At 43.2% G+C, this 16,583-nt stretch overlaps 1 protein-coding gene across 1 annotated transcript in view; it reads right to left on the bottom strand.

Moving 5' to 3' along the window:
* Positions 1-4,311: 4,311 nt before the first annotated feature.
* UBASH3B (ubiquitin associated and SH3 domain containing B) overlaps positions 4,312-16,583 on the bottom strand; it is a 143,000-nt gene continuing 130,728 nt past the window's right edge. Inside the window, exons 12-14 of the mRNA XM_037142805.2 lie at positions 11,274-11,380; positions 9,458-9,567; positions 4,312-7,839 (exon numbers count right to left, since the gene is read on the bottom strand). Coding sequence (XP_036998700.1) covers positions 7,702-7,839; positions 9,458-9,567; positions 11,274-11,380 — 355 coding nt within the window. The 3' untranslated portion in view covers positions 4,312-7,701. The remainder of the gene's footprint in view (positions 7,840-9,457; positions 9,568-11,273; positions 11,381-16,583) is intronic.

Genomic DNA, 16,583 nt, shown 5'->3' with positions numbered 1-16,583 from the left:
GGTCCCTACAGTTTCTGCCTAGAACTCATTCTAATTAAAACCCCCGTGGTCTGAGCCGATTTCAGAAGGACACTGTGGTGCGGGAAATGCACCGCAGGACAGCAAGCTCATGCTCTCCCAGGACATGCCACTTCCCTCGGTGTCCCCATCGCAAACGAGGGGACAGCATGAGTGCAGTGGTTTCCAAGTCGTGTTCTGAAGAGCCCAGGCACCCCCGGTTGCCTCGGGGTTCTGCGGTACTTTCTTTAAAATTTCTTTAGGAAAATATTTTAAGCTATTAATCCAGGTTCTAGAACCAGGCTGACAAGGCTCAAGTCTCAGCTCTAGCACTTACTAGCCATGTGACTTTGAGCAAATTGTTGAATCCTTCTAAGACTCAGCTTCTAGTTTGTTTTAAAGATTTTTATTGACTTATTCTTAGAGAGAGGGAAAGGGAGGGAGAAATGGAGAGGAACATCGATATGAGAGAAACATCAGTTGGGGAACACAGTCTTTGACTGGGGACCAAGTCTACCACCCAGGCCTGTGCCCTGACCAGGAATCAAGCCAGTGAGCATTCACTTTGGGGATGATACCCAACCATACCACACTAGTCAAGTCTTCAGCTTCCACATTGGTAAATTGGGAGTAATACCAAATAAGTATCTACTGAGTAAGGTTGTCGAGGAAATTTAGAAAGTCTACACATATAAATGACCTAGAAAATGCTGGTGTGACTTTGCCAGCCACTGGGCACCACCAGTGTATGGATTTGCGATGCCAGGTAAACTAGCTTCTCTGCCAGACCCCTCAGACTTAGAACGAAATCCGAAGGCTTCGTCCTTGCCTACAACAGAGGTCGACGGACTTTGTGAAGAGCCAGGGAGTGAGTACTTCTGACTTGCAGGCCATGTGGCTTCTACAACATACTTCTACCCTTGTATCCTGGAAGTAGCCACAGGCGATATGTAAATGAATGAGTGTGACTGTGTACTAATAAAACTTGATTTATAGACATTGGAATTTGGGTTTCATATGATTATCTTGTGACACGAACAATATTCTTCTCTGATGTTTTTCAACCCTTATGATTGTGGGCCTTACAAACACAGGCTGTAGAAACATGCCGAGCCTGTGGGACATCCAGACATGGGCTGTGGGCCACATTCTGCTCGCAGGCGACAGGTGGCCTGCACAGAACCCCGTGTCTGCGGGCCTCTCCAACCCTCTTCTCCCACTTCCTGCCATCCTGACCCAGCTTTAGTTCCCTGAGCCCTTCTGTTCTGGCCCAGCTGGCTCCCTCCCACTTGGGGCCTTCTGAGCTCCCTTCTTCCTGGAACCTTCCTCATTTAGCTCTTCACCACAACCAACTTCTATGCAGCCTTCACTGTCATCTGAATGCTACCTGCTCGGGACACCCTACCTGACCATCAGGTCTAAAGTAGTACCCTCTGCCCCACTCTCTATCACAAAACTCAGTTTTTTTTCCCCAGACAGCATTGATCAACAGCTGTAATTATGTATCTTGTCTACTTATGTGTTCATTGCCCATCTCTCTACTACCTGGGCACAGGTACGTTGCTTTCTGGTTTGCTACGGTAGCCCCAGCCTGCCACCCGGCCAGGAACGGTGTTGTCAGTATTGTAGAATGATGGGTGAGTCCACAACCTCAGTATCCTAGCTCCACACAATGAGCTAATAATAAGGGTTGATCTCCTAGCCTTGTAAAATACTGATGAGAATAGAACAAAAATGTGTTTTCAAGACTTTATAAAGTTGTACAAAGGGAAAGGTGGTAAATCATTAAGGCAGCCTCTTTGACAAAGCACAGAATTCAACCACATAGCCACGTTTACTGCAGAAGCTGACTTATGGGGAGAACAGTAAAGTGATATTAGTATGAGTGAGGCCATTTTCGTTCCTTGTCCTTGATATTCCCCTTAGACAAGAAAATGGCTATATATGTAATTTTTATCTAAGTGAGCTCATATGGCTATACATGAGTAATAAGTGAAAGACCTTACTTATTAGCATGTAGTACTAGGCACTTCATATCTGCTGTCCCATTTGATAGTCAGAGCCGTGCCATGAGCAGTCAGTCATCCCATGCCCACTGCGCAGGTGAGACAAGTCTAAGCAGTCCCGCCAGCAGCTGAGCTGGGACCCGCAGCAGCTGTGTGGCTTCTCCGGGACCGTATCTGACTTGTCTGGTTACACACCACAGACCTGCTAGATTGCCCCGTTGGCACACCGGTGACCAGCTAGCTGAATGAACCTCTGTGTCTTTTCATGGCCAGGAGCAAGCCCTCTCTGGGGAGGGTGGAATATGTTGATTTCTGGCAAAATGAAGCATGATCTTTCCTCAGAAAGAAGGCTTTTTTGGTCCGCAACTTCAAAAGACATTTTGTTGATTTTAGCTTAAATAAATCCAAAGCATACTGATTTATTTTCTCTGGATGTTTGCAGGCAGCCTTTATGTACATGGGAAAAGGGTGAAACGAGTTTGGGAGCCCGTCAAGCAGATAACTGAGAACCAGCCACAAGGCTAAACCTAGGATGGCCTGTTGTGGGAAGTGAGCTTAACTGTTAGGGTTCTGCAGGAAGTTAACCTGCCAGGGAAGGAGCTGGTGGTGTCCAGGAAAACCCGCATTCCTTTCCTGGGCATCAGTTTTCACACGTGGTTTACTGAAAATCTAGTGGCTTAACACACTCTTACTTTAAACATGGGCTCTGTGGAAGAGATGAATGACAATAACTACTGATGGAGTAGAACAGCTGTAACAATTGACTGCAGTTAAGTTCTGTGGATGGAGAACGGCAGGGCCACAGCTTTCGGGAGAGCTGGACCTCCTTTCCCTCCCACCCAAATCCTCTTCCCTCCACAGGTGGTTTCTGCAGGGCCTGGCGGGAGGCAGACTGGGTGCAAAGGCGTGCACATGCAGAAGCCCCCAGAGCTTCCTTTCCACCAGCAGGGACGAAGGATGCCTCGCTGGCAGGGGCTGGGCCTTGGGGCTGCCAGAGCATCCTCCAGCTTCCATCAGCAGCAAGGGTCCCTCAGGCCCTGGGCCAGGAGTCGTGCTCTTAGTGGCCACTTGCACAACTGCAATGACCATAGCAACCTAACCTGCAACCGTGGTGGAAATAGAGACCACTCGGAATTTACCATGAGATCGCTCTGCTTGACTGAGGACAGTTTCTCTTTATTAAATTGCCGACAAGCCTCTTGGGTGGAGATGTGCCTGGAATGGGATGAACTCCTTACACCCAGAGGGAGCTGCAGCTGGGAGGGCAGTGGCCAGGAAAGTGCGGATGCCACCGGTGGTTTACAGGTACCATGGCCATACAAGTAGGCGTGGTTTCCTGTTCACATACCTCCTTCTTCAAAGAAATACACCCGAATAACAGGAGAAAAGGACACAATAACCTTATAAAGGAGGAAGAAACCAAAAGACCTCCAAGAATGGGTTTAGAATGGCCTGGGCATTACTTGGGTGGTGTTCTCCTGCTGAGTGGCAATCAGAGAAAGGAGCAGTGCGCACTTCCCACGCATGTCCTGTCTGTACCGAGTCCAAGAGTTCAACAGTGGCAAAGCTGCAGTTTCTGTGGGAGCAATGGCAGACACGTCGCACCACGTTAAACATCTGTATGAACCGACTGCATATGAAGTTGGACTACTAATCACTTTAGCTGTAAACCTACGTGCACTGAACATATTACATGGACTTAAAAATCAAGTTATTTCTTCCGTACCACAGAGGCAATGCTGTTCCTTCCCTTGGCTTTTTCTAATGGCTAGTCACTTTCCTAGGAAAATTCACCACGTTAAAGTATGAAAGAGAAGCAAATCTCATTTTAATCCTTTGTTTAAAGATGAAAAGCATCTGCCATCTCCCACGGAAACACTTCCTTTCACCTCTGTGAATGAAGATTAACCCCAGTGGATGCTGAATGGCTGCTGTCCCCAGCCTACTGGGCCAACTGCTTCCACTCCTCCCTGCCGCTGGCAGCTCTATGCTGTCACACACGGGGCGGGGGGACCACAATTTAAAGGCTAATAACCCTGTGCTCCAGTATCTGAGAAGCTACTGCACGTACAATCGTGACAGTGCCTGTGGAAATGAAGGAGGTTCATCTGCATTCTAACACATATTTTACTTACAGTCAATTCAAAAGAGCAGTTCAGCACTGCTTTCAATTTCAACCCGGGCTGCAGAGGGCCTAGGTTACAAAGGAACACCTCCTCTTTTACCACCCAGGGAAGCCCTTCTCAAAGGCGATGAGATAGGAACTTCTCTCACTGTAGCTCTTCAATCAGTTGCAATAACACTGAGCGACTGAAAGAGTAGGTTTTGTTTAATACAAACACAGCTAGTTGAGTAGGAAAGATACATTGTGGGGATGCTGGACACAATTGGAGGGCCACCGATATGCGTTCCAAATACCACTGACAGGAAAGTGACCGCATCAGCCTAAAATACAAGAAATTAGCAACAGTGATTTACCAAACTGACATCACTCCAGAAAATATTATCTTTTATTTTATTTTTGCAAAATCATTTTTCAAATATAAGGTTATTTTAAAATAATTCTTTGGTTAAAGTATAATTCAAATAAAAAGTAGAAACTCCTGGAAGCCCTTCCTACAGGGTCAACAACATGTCCCTCTTCCAGCCACCAGAATGGCCATTTAACCGGCCACTCAGACTGCACGAATCCGAATGTCACGGAAAACCCTGTGCTCTGAAGTCCAAGCCGGGCTGAAGCGGTGAGCTCCGAGCCACCCCTGTGACAATGGAGACGGGGCCTGGGAACCTGAAATTCTAGCTTGTACGTGGAAATGTGCAGACTATTCTTGTCCAGGGAGGCATAGATGTGGCATTTTAAAACCAAAGAAACCAAAACTCCAGCGCTGATGAATGCTGGGGCACGAGAGGACCGACGCAGCCCCCAGTACACGCAGCAGGATGTTTCGCTCTCAATCCCACATTAAACCCTCTGGCTAATCCCTTCTCAGTTTGTCTCAGACAACCTCCCGCATTAAAAAAACCCCTCTCTACAGGAAACCATCCGGTGTTTGTACCTGGCATGCCCTTCCTCCCTTCCTTTCTTCTCCTGCCCCACCCCACCGACATTTGTTCTTAATTAGCCCCAGGCTCAGATCAAAAACAACCAGTCTAGACTTCACATTGTAATACCAACCCAGAGCATTTGGATGAGTATGAAATCATGTTTCTTTTGTTATTCAACATGATTTCCAAGAATTTCTCATTTGGAGCTCAAGTTTAGTTGTTTAAATAGGTAGATGTGAAAAGAGAATTTATTGTGAGTTCAGATATTCAGGGCATTTTTAAAAGCAACCTGGATTATTACAGCAGAGGAATAAACTCTTGGTTTACTCAAGGTTTTCCACCCAAAGTATTCAGAGAACCATTTCAGACTTCTGCCTCCTTTTGCCCATGTAGACAACAGCCCAAGGCTTTGTCTGCTTTGGACTAAGGACCATGGGTGATGGCCCAGCTACACTGACCTATCAGGTTGCCACAGGACGCAGACAAACCAGAGGGAGGGAGGGGATAGCCTGTTCTGTTCTGTGTAAGTACAGACACACCCCTGAACATACTGCTACTATTTTCAAGGAAACTGCATGAGAGGTATTCAAGCATGATTCGGAGCACTGAAAGACCATGAAAATTCGTGCAGAATGTAATAAACATTAGAGATCTGACTCCCTTCCTTACAGATAAAAGAATGAATGGCAGCCACATTACATGAACTGCAATGTGATGTTTCTCTTAAACCCCTTAATGAGAGTATTTCACCAATTTTAAGGTTAAAACATTTATATTACCAATGTCAGCATAGAGTTAGTTCTATACTCAGAAGCTGGTGTTTGTGCAATGCCAGAAGAAATCAAGAATTGCTCCCTAAAATGTAAAATTTATGACATGTTTCTGTAAGTGACTTTTAACCCCCCCCCACTACAATCCTCTTGCTGATTAACACACATGGACAGCATTCTTTCACTCTTCTTTCCAGGGAATCATCACATTCCCATTCCCCAGAGGCGCATAGACCTATTATTTATTTATTTATTTTTAGAGCGATGGGAGGGGAGGGGGAAAGAGGAGAGAAACATCAGTGTATGGTTGCCTCTCTGTGCCCTGACTGGGAATTGAACTGGCAACCCTTTGGTTTGCAAGCTGGCACTCAATCCTCTGAGTCACACCAGCCAGGGCTGTTTTCTATACACCATATTTACCGTATTTTATGCATTTGGGTTTTGAAGCTTACGCGATGCTACAATATATATTGATATGTTTTGCACTAATGCTCTTTAAGTACTGGGATTTCATTTTGCACACATATGCTACACAGACCAGACCAGACCAGACCAGACCACTGTCTGCTGCCGTCAGCACTCTGCCCGTCACACAATCAAGTAGACATTGATAACTGATGTTTTGGCTTGATTGTCATTTATTTTCTTTAGCTAAACTGCCTCTTGATTCAGGAAGCAGGTGTGAAGGGAAACCACAGGATGTGCTGCTCCCAACTCTCCTTAAGTTGCCCTACCTACATGTGTAAAATTATTATAGAAAAACAAACACAGAAGGACAGCCTGCATGGCCGCGCTGTCATGACTGTCATTTCCGTTAGCTCCCTGACTTCGTTATGCATCCCTGCTACAACTGGTACATTTGTGGATGTCCTGTTATGATGGACATGTGCTATATGTGAGTGGACAATGACCTGACCCTTGGTATGGTTTCTAGATGTCCATATTGCACAAGAATGAGCTTTTTGCTGACTTGAAAAATGTATGTCACACACATCCTTTCAAAACGTCAACTGCCTTAACCCAGTGACCATAGTCCAGACTCCAGAGCCAAGGACAAGCAACCACGGTGATTCAGAAGTCGGTGGCTCTTTCAGTTGCAACATGGTGTTAATTCAGAGTCACTTTATATTTTGCAAGTTCTTTGCTCCTACAGTTGAATACTTCACACATTTATCTTATTTTCCTCCTGAGTAGCTAAAAGTGCTTTGGAGAGCAAGTGTGCCTTGTCCCCCACTTCACAGATACAGGCAGCTGCTCTGGAGAAACCTGGCAGCACCAGAGGAACGTCCGAGTCCTCAGGGCATGCGTGCGGACCCAGCGGCGCTGGGGGTCACACTGAGAGCAGAATTTGATGCGCAGCTTAGAACGATGCTCTGCAGGGCACGTTTTCTGAGAGCCTGACGAGAATCCTTCCGCGTGGTTTTGTCTGACCGGAACACGGTGTTAAAGGGAAAGTCCCGTCCCTACACTGGCAGCTCAGTTGCCGCAGCTGGAGTCTGGACCCTCCTTCCTCCTGCGTCCTTCCTCCAGCCGGGCTGGCGCCCCCACGGGAGGGCTCAGGGGCCTTGGCGGTGGGGAGAGAGGAAGGAAGGAAGGGAGGATACCTCCTCTGCCTTAGCAGGTGCCTCAACTTAGGGCGATGACCCTCGAAAGCCTTGTTAGCTAGGTAAGAGTCCAGAGATAGAGAACGAATTTTATCCCTGAATCAAGTTTTTTTTTCCTTACGGTCTCATCACAGGAATTTTAAAGCATCAAAGGAAGTATGCAAATTATTCTCAGCTGTCCACTTATAATGGGGTGCAGACTTTTTCACTGTTCTAAACACACAAAAAGACACTTATCCAAAAGCGTTTTCAAGCCCCTTCCTTCTTCACTGGTGTGGTTCAGTCTTGTAGCAAGGTCTCCCTCCAGTTGAAGCCCCCAGTCGGCCCATGGGTAAGAGGAAGGATAGGTGGGTCTGTCAGCTGCCATATTCCAGTTTCTCCCAATTCTTCACAGGAACAAAAGCCCAAGTATGGAATCTGCAGTGAGAGTAGTAATGAAGTGGGAAGTAGAAAAGAGAGGTTTAATGCTTCCAGTTTTTTTTTTAAAACATTTTATTTATCTTTAGAGGGGAAGGGAAGGAGAGAGGGAAAGAAACATCAATGTATGGTTGCCCCTTGTGCGTCCCCTGCTGGGAAATGGCCTGCAGGGAACCGGCCTGCAACCCAGGCATGTGCCCTGACTAGGAATCAAACCGCGATCCTGTGGTTCGCAGGCCTGCGCTCAATCCACTGAGCTACACCAGCCAGGGCTAATGCTTCCAGTTTTACCCAGACACAAAGACTTACAGGTGGCCCTCGAGCATAAGGAGTATTCATAGGAATCAGTAGGGGCTTGCCAGACAAGCACACCTCCCAAATCCATAAAGAAAATGAAATGGGAGAAGCTGACAAGTTAGAGGGAAGAGTATTTACACTGCAAGAGGATTCACTAGAAGCATGTATTAAATTGTGAGCTCCTCTAGTGCAATTACTTACTCAGTTCGAGCTGGCTTCTTAACAGTGTGGGAGAAAAGAGGGCAACATAGAAAGCTAAGGCGCTCCTAATTTCCTACAAGTCAAGCTAAAACCGCAGGACAGGGGAAAGTGGTGGTGGGGAAATGGAGACAACTGTACTTGAACAACAATATAAAAAAAAAGAATAGTATATGAAATGGAGAAGCCAACTTATATGTATGGCCCATGGACATGAACTGGAGGGAATGGGGGTACTGGGCAGAGGGCAAAGGGGGAAATTGGGACAACTATAATAGTATGATCAATAATATATATTTATTTATATATACTTATTTATTTATTTAAAAACTGCATCTTAAACACTTCTGACATGATACTTAGACAACGGGAAGGTGACTCAGTTTTTGAAGAGTTGTGCATTTGTTTTACCCAGCTTTGTTTATTTATGTATTTCCATGTGTGTTCACGGCATCTAAAAGCTTATTTTGTGTGTGTGTGTCCAGAGCTGCATTTATAAACAAGACAGAAATCTCTGCCCTCCAGCAGCTTACAGAGTAAAGAGAAAGACAGATGCATAAATAAGCTTTTAAAAAATGAGAAGACTGTTGCAATTGAGCTTGAGCCAGTCTCTGGGGGCATACGGAAGAATCGTATTCATCAGCCTGGAGGGAGGTGTGTGGGAGGGTGGCTGACAGAGAAGGAAGAACCCAGATGTGTGGGTCAGCCTCACGGCCTCTGGCTCACTGCCCTGTTTCTGGGTTTGCCTTTCCGTCTGACATTTGAAATCACTGCTTCCTGTGGCCCACCAGCCAGGACCTCGCTTCTGGCTGAGGTCTGCCCCCACCCCCTTCATCCAATCCACAGTAGTCAAGGAAAGCCAGACAATTTGCTTGTAATCTTCAGCTACTTCTAAATTTTAACTCTAAGACTAGACCTAGGTCAAACATGTCTTTTTCTCTTACACAGGCCTAATAAAGCACGTTACACAGAGGACCACTCAGTGCTTCTTGGTCGAGTGAATCAATAAATGTACCTTCCCAGCTCAGAGCACATGCCTCAGAGAACCTAGTTATCAGCCAGGCATTGAACTGTTCTAAAATGACAGGGCACCACAGGCCCCCAGAAAACAAGTGTGAGTTACCTTTCGGACCATTTGTACAAAGTCCTTGGAGTTCTGAGGGGACAGGCCCTGAAGTTGGCAGGTACACGCTTCGAGGGATGATGCATGGGCCACAATCAAGATGTTATTTCCTGGGGGGTGAAAAGCAAGGACTAAGAAGACCATTTCTATACAGACACATGTAAACTCTGTGAATGCTGGAAGCCAAGTGTTCTGGGCAGGGGCAAACAGTCTGGAGAAAGAGACAATTTGGCCAAACAATATTCTGAAAATGCTTTGTATTGTTAAGGCAGCTTCATGTCATTAAAAAACCTATTAATCTTAAAATAATTATAGGTTCATAGGAGGTTAGAAGTGTAGCACACTTGTAAATATATGAAGCTACTGTTGGCCCTCGGACAACATGGGTTTGAATTGTGTAGGTCCACGTACGTGCAAATATTGTTCACTAACTATTGTGAACAGATCTTCTCTCCCTTAGAATTTCCTTAATAACTTTCTTTTGTCTAGCTTACTTTATGGTGAGAATACAGTATGTAATACATAAAACACACAAAATATGTGTTAATGGACTGTTCAGTGAGGCTTCCACTCAACAGTAGGCTCTTCGTAGCATTTCTGGGGAGTCGAAGTGCCACGTGGATTTCCAGCTGCACGGAGGTTGGCACTCACAACTCTGTGCTCATTGAGGGTCAGCTTTATGTACTATATGTTCACAACAGGACTGTGTATGACACGTGCCACACACACCATACTGTGTATCCATACACAGTGTGTGGGTGTGTACACAGAGTGTGTACACTGCACACACACACATACTGGGAAGGTCCCGTGCACCCTTTACCCAGTCTCCTCCGATGTCTTGCCTAATTGGCATTTTATCACAACCAGGAAATGGACAATGGTATAATCCACATAGCTCATTTAAGTTTCCCCAGGCTTTCTTAATTCTGTCACATGTGTAACTTTTTGGAAATATACCACAATCAAGATACAAAACTGTCCTTTGCCTACAGTTCTCTCTGCTCCTCTTAGTATAGTTCTCAGTGTTGCCATGTAGACCTGTGAGCACTGGCGACATTCTGGTTGGTGGAACATGCTGGGCGTCATTACAGGAGGGCCATGGAAGTGGAAGTAGTGTGAGTGGCTTTGCGAGTGACAACTGAGAGGTGGGAATCATCTGCAGCACTGCTGACCGGGGGTCTCCACTGTTAACAGTTCAGTGTGTGTAATTCTAGGCTTTGCTCTATGAAGATACATATTTTAACTTAAAAAGCATTGGGAATGTTTATACCCTTTTGCAACCTGCCTCTTTACTAAAAATTTTATAGTGAATAGTCAGTTTTACATATCATTAACTATTGTAGTTCGATGTTTATAAAATTCAATACCAAACAGACTGGAGCCTCATAGAACACTTCCTGCTTGGTGACGACAGTGGCAGTATGTGTGCTTGCGTAGGTGTATTTGTGTGTAGATGTTCATGCTCTGGATCAATTATGGGAAAAACAATGTTAGGTTAAAGGACTTGTAGAAATTGTAACAGGGAACCTCCTTCACAAAGTGCAAGATAAAGAGCTCTCATGTCAAAATCTAAGTTACTTCATTTTGAAACTAAATTTGGTGTATTCCCATGGAATACCCACCATTTTAGGTATCTAAGAGAATATTACAAATTTAATATGAAGGTATCTACAAGAGAGTCTGGAAATATTTTTATTTATTAAGCAAGTCAGCAAGTCTGGCAAAGCAAGTTGAAACATTTTGAACAGCTTATTAACCATGATGGAAAAGTGGTCACATATTTGAATATAGAGTCCAAAATAATACCACTTACCTTTACTTTTACATTCACTTAATATTTCTTTTGTTACTTGAAAACTTCTATTGATATAAGTGTCATAGGACTCTGAAACCACTAATTTGCTGACTGGAATATGAGGTCTGTAATAGAAAAATAAACAAAAGCAATAGAACACTTTGGTCTTAAGACAAAGCAACTGATATTACTCTTAAGTTTCATTTCAAGACCCTTCTAAAGTTTCTCTAATTCTGTTTATCCATTTCCCAGGGAAAGGGAGGAGGTAGAGTATTTCCACTATATAGACATGGGGTTGAAATGTACAAAATGTACAGATAGAAAGGCCAGGGGTGCAGAGTGTCAGAGTGACCAGTTGAAAAATGAAACATTTGGTGCCAGTTTCACATGCAAGACGATTCATAAACAAGTCATTATGGACAATGGGAAGCAAAGAGGAAATTAGGTCTTACTATCGATTTAGAGCACCAGATACTTCCGAAGCCTCTCTTCAGTAGCCTTACAAACAATAACCTGTAAGGGTAGGCTTTATTTTTAACATTTTTCCAGCTTTACTGCAATATAATTAGCATACAACATTGTGTCAGGTTAGGGTGTACAGCATGTTCATTTCACACACATATATTACAAAATGATTATCACCATACCTTTCGCTAACATGCCCAGCACGTAACACAATTACCACTTCTATTTTTAGGGTGACAACATTTAAGATGCATTTTCTTAGCAACTGGGAAGTATAAAATATACTATTAACTATAATCAACATGCTGTACATTAGCTCCCCAGAACTTATTTACCCCATACTGGGTAGTTTGTACCCCCTGACTGGAATCTCCCCATTTTCCTCCACTCCCTGGTAACCACCACTCTATTGTTGGCTCCTCTGAGTTTGGCTTTTGTAGGGTCCACATAGACGATATGTGCAGAAAATCCCTTGTTTGAGATCCTGTTTTCATTTCCTTTGGATACATACCCAGAGTTGGGATTGCTGAATCATATAGCAACTCTATTTTTAACTTTCTGAGAAACCTCTGTTGTCTTCCACAGAGCAACGCCAATGCACAATCCCGAGAATGCTGTAGAAAGGTTCCTTTTCTTCACATTCTCGACAACACATGACTGTTCCTGGGTTTTGATGATCGGCATCCTGACAAGTGTGAGGTGCCGTCTCATTTCATTGATTAGTGATGTTAAGCATCTTTTCATGTACTTGTGGGCCATTTGTATGTCTCTTTGAAAACATAGCTGTTGGGTTCTTCTGCCAAGTTTTTAAATAGAAGTTTTGTTCTTCAACTAGTTTATATTCAGTATTTTGTATTAATTTTAGGTGTACAGCATAGTGGTTAGGGCAGACTTTACAAAATTGCCTACGTGATCTTTGCTGTACCCAACTGTACATAGTTATTTGAATATTATTAACTGCATTCCCTATGCTGAACACCCAGTCCCCAACCCACCTCCCCTGTGGCAACCAATGGTCTGTTCTCTGTATTTATTCCCTCTGTTCTTCAGATCCTACAGATAAGTGAAGTCATATGGTATTTGTCTTTCTCTGACTGACTTATCTCACTTAGCATAATAATCTCTAGGTGCCTCCATGCTTCTGCAGATGGTAAGATTTCATTCTTTTTTTATGGCTGAATCATTGCATACTCAGTGCCACCTCTTTATCCACTGTCTACTGAAGGGCTCTTGGGTTGCTTCTGTATCTTGATTATTGTAAATAATGCTGCAATGAACATCGGGGTATTTATATTCTCAGGAATTACTGTTTTGATTATTTTTGAATATATGCCCAGAAGTGGAATTGCTGGGTCATAAGGCAGTTCCATTTAAAAAAATTTTTAAGTATTTTTTATTGATTATGCTATTACAGTTTTCCCAATTTTCCTCCCTTTATCTCCACTCTACCCTGCCCCCCATCCCTCCAGCATTCTCCCCGCTTAGTTCATGTCCATGTGTTATACGTGTAAGTTTTTTCAGTCCTTGTTTCCTATACCATTTTTATATCTCCCCCCATCTATTTTATGCCTACCAATTATGCTTCTTCCCTGTATCTCCCCCCCATATCTCCCTTCCCCCTCCCCACTGAACTCCCTCCGTGTGATGTCCATCTCTCTGATTCTGTTCCTGTACTGGTTGTTTGCTTAGTTTTTGTTTTCATTGTTTTTCTTTACTTTTGGGTTCATTTGTTGATAGTTGTCTGTTCATTGTCATTTTATTGTTCATATTTTACCTTCTTTTTCTTAGATAAATCCCTTTAACGTTTCATATAATATGGACTTGGTGATGATGAACTCCTTTAACTTGATCTTATCTGGAAAGCACTTTATCTGCCCTCCCATTCTAAATGATAGCTTTGCTGGATAAAGTAATCTTGGATGTAGGTCCTTGCCTTTCATGACTTCAAATACTTCTTTCCAGTCCCTTCTTGCCTACAAGGTTCCTTTTGAGAAATCAGCTGATAGCCTTATGAGAACTCCTTTGTAGGTAACTGTCTCCTTATCTCTTGCTGCTTTTAGGATTCTCTCCTTATCTTTAATCTTGGGTAACTTAATGATGATGTGCTTCAGTGTGTTCCTCTTTGGGTCCAACTTCTTTGGGACTCTCTGGGCTTCTGGGACTTCCTGGAAGCCTATTTCCTTCACTGGATTGGGGAAGTTTTCCTTCATTATTTGTTCAAACAAGTTTTCAATTTCTTGCTGCTATTCTTCTCTTTCTGGCACCCCTATGATTCGGATATTGGAACGTTTCATGTTGTCCCAGAGAATCCTCAGCCTGTCTTCATTTTTTTGGACTCTTGTTTCTTCATTCTGATCCAGTTGGATGTTTATTTCTTCTTTTTGTTCCAAAACGTTGCTTTGAATCCTGGTTTTCTTCTTGGCACTGTTGGTTCCCTGAATATTTTGCTTTATTTCATTTTGGGTATCTTTCATTTGCTCTTTCATTTTTTGACCAAGCTCAATCAGTTCTGTGAGCATTTTGATTACCAGACCTTTAAACTGTCCATCAGATAGATAGGCTGACAATCTCATCACTTAGTTCTCTTTCTGAGGTTTTGCTGTGTTCTTTCATTTGGGTCGTATTTGTTTGTCTTGGCACAGCTGATAGGTTGTAGGGGGCGGAGCCTTAGGTGTTCACCTGTGCAGGGTAACCCTCTTCAGTGCTGCCTGTGGGGGAGGGACCAGAGAGGACACACTGCAGCTTGTCTGCTTGTCTCTAGTGCACTTTCCAACAGACTCTGTGTCAGACTGGCAGTATCTCCCACCGCGGCAACCCCAGCCTTAGCCTGTAGTCAGCTCTGAGTCTCAGTTTTCTTCTTAAGTCGGTCCCTCTAGCACAGCTCTGCAGAGCACAGCAGTCAGCCCCTCCCCTTGGCCACCTTGCCAGGGGTTTTTCTGAGTCCACCAGCATGGTCTGCCTTACCAGTCTGGTTGTTCTGGTTGATTTTTTCTTAATTCCTTGGTTGCTGGAGTTCCACAAAGTTTTATTTTCTGGTGTCTTTGGTTGTTTATTGATTTTAGATTGGTCGTTATCCTCCTTTTGGTTGTGTGAGGAAGTGAAGGGTTTCTATCTACACCTCCATTTTGGTCGGAGGTCCCATTTTAAATTTTTTGAGGACCCTCCACACTGTTTTCCACAGTGGCTGCAACAACCTGCATTCCCACCAACAGTGCACCGGGGTCCCCCTTTTCTCCACATCCTCACCAGCATTTGTGGACTTATTGATGATAGCCATCCTGACAGGTGTGAGGTAACTCATTGTAATTCTAATTTGCATTTCTCTGATGATTAGTGATGTTGAGCATCTTTTCATGTCTATTGGTCATCTATATGTTCTCTTTGGAAAAGTGTCTATTCAGGTCCTCTGCCCACTTTTAAAAAAAAAACTATTTTATTATGCTATTACAGTTGTCCCATTTTTCCTCTTCACTCCCCTCCATACTGCACACCCCCTCCCACCCTCTGTCCACTTCTTAACTGAATTGTTTTGTTTTGTTTTTATTGTTAACTTGTATGAGGTCTTTATAAATTTTGTATATTAACCCCTTATTCAATATATCATCGATGAATATCTTCTCCCATTCAGTAGGTTGTGTTTTAGATTTGCTGATGGTTTCCTCTGTTGAACAAAACCTTCTTAGTTTGATGCATCAGTCTGTTGTCTCCCATGTGTGTCCTGGCCGGTGATCAAACAGTCTCATTTGTTTACTTTGTCTTTTATTTCTCTTGACCAAAACTGGGTATCAGAAAAAAATATTGCCAAGATAATGTCAGATATTTTACTGCCTATGTTTTTCTTATACAAGTTTTATGGTTTTGGGTTTTACTTTGAAGTCTGTAAACCGTTTTGAGTTTATTTGTGTATATTTATGTGTATGGTTTACTTGAGTTTATCTATGTAAGAAGGTGATCTGTTTCACTTTTTTCCATGTATTTGTCCAACTTTCCCAACCCCATTTACTGAATAAACTGTCTTTACATGATTGTATGAGCTTGCCTCCTTTTTCAAATATTAACTGACCACACAGGCACGAGTTTATTTCTGTCTCCATTCTGTTCATTGATCTGTATGTCTGTTTTTATGCCAGTACCATGCCATTTTGGTTACTATGGACTTGGTACAGTGTGATACCTCTAACTTAGTTCTCTATTTTTTTTAAATTTGTTTTTGTTTTTCTTAACCCTCACTGGAGGATATGTATATTGATTTTTAGAGAGAGTTAGGGGGAGGGGGAGAGAGAGAGAGAGAGAGAAACATCAGTCTGTTGTCTCCCATATGTGTCCTGCCCGGTGATCAAACAGGCAACCTAGGCATGTTCCCTGACCAGTAACTGAACCCACAACCTTTTGGTGTACAGGCCGATATTCCAACCAACTGAGCCACCCAGCCAGGGCTCCAACTGTGTTCTTGGTTGAGATTGCTGTGGCTGTTTGGGTTCTTTTCTCTTTCCACATCAATTTTTGTATTATTTCTTATAGTTCTGAGAAAAATGATATAGGTATTTATGTAGAAATTGCATTGAACCTATTGATTGCTTTGGGCAGTATGGACATATTAATGATGTTAATTCTCCCTGTCCATGAAAATGGTATATGCTTCCATTTATATCTTCTTCAATTTCTTTCTTTATTGTCTTATAATTTATCTGAGTATGGGTCTTTTACCTCCCTGGTTAAATTTATTCCATGGTGCTTTATTTATAACATACAATTGTACATAACTGTTTTCTTGTTTCTCTTTCTAATAGTTCATTATTAGTGTATAAAAATGAAACTTGATTTCCGAATACTTATTTTGTATCCTGCTGCTTTACAGAATTA

The sequence above is a fragment of the Artibeus jamaicensis genome, unplaced genomic scaffold, assembly GCF_021234435.1.
Source record: "Artibeus jamaicensis isolate MK-2021 breed Jamaican fruit bat unplaced genomic scaffold, CSHL_Jam_final scaffold_660, whole genome shotgun sequence".
In the NCBI taxonomy this organism is placed as follows: Eukaryota; Metazoa; Chordata; class Mammalia; order Chiroptera; family Phyllostomidae; genus Artibeus; species Artibeus jamaicensis.
Note: the sequence above shows the minus strand (reverse complement) of the source record. Positions and strands in the feature narration are given on the sequence as shown.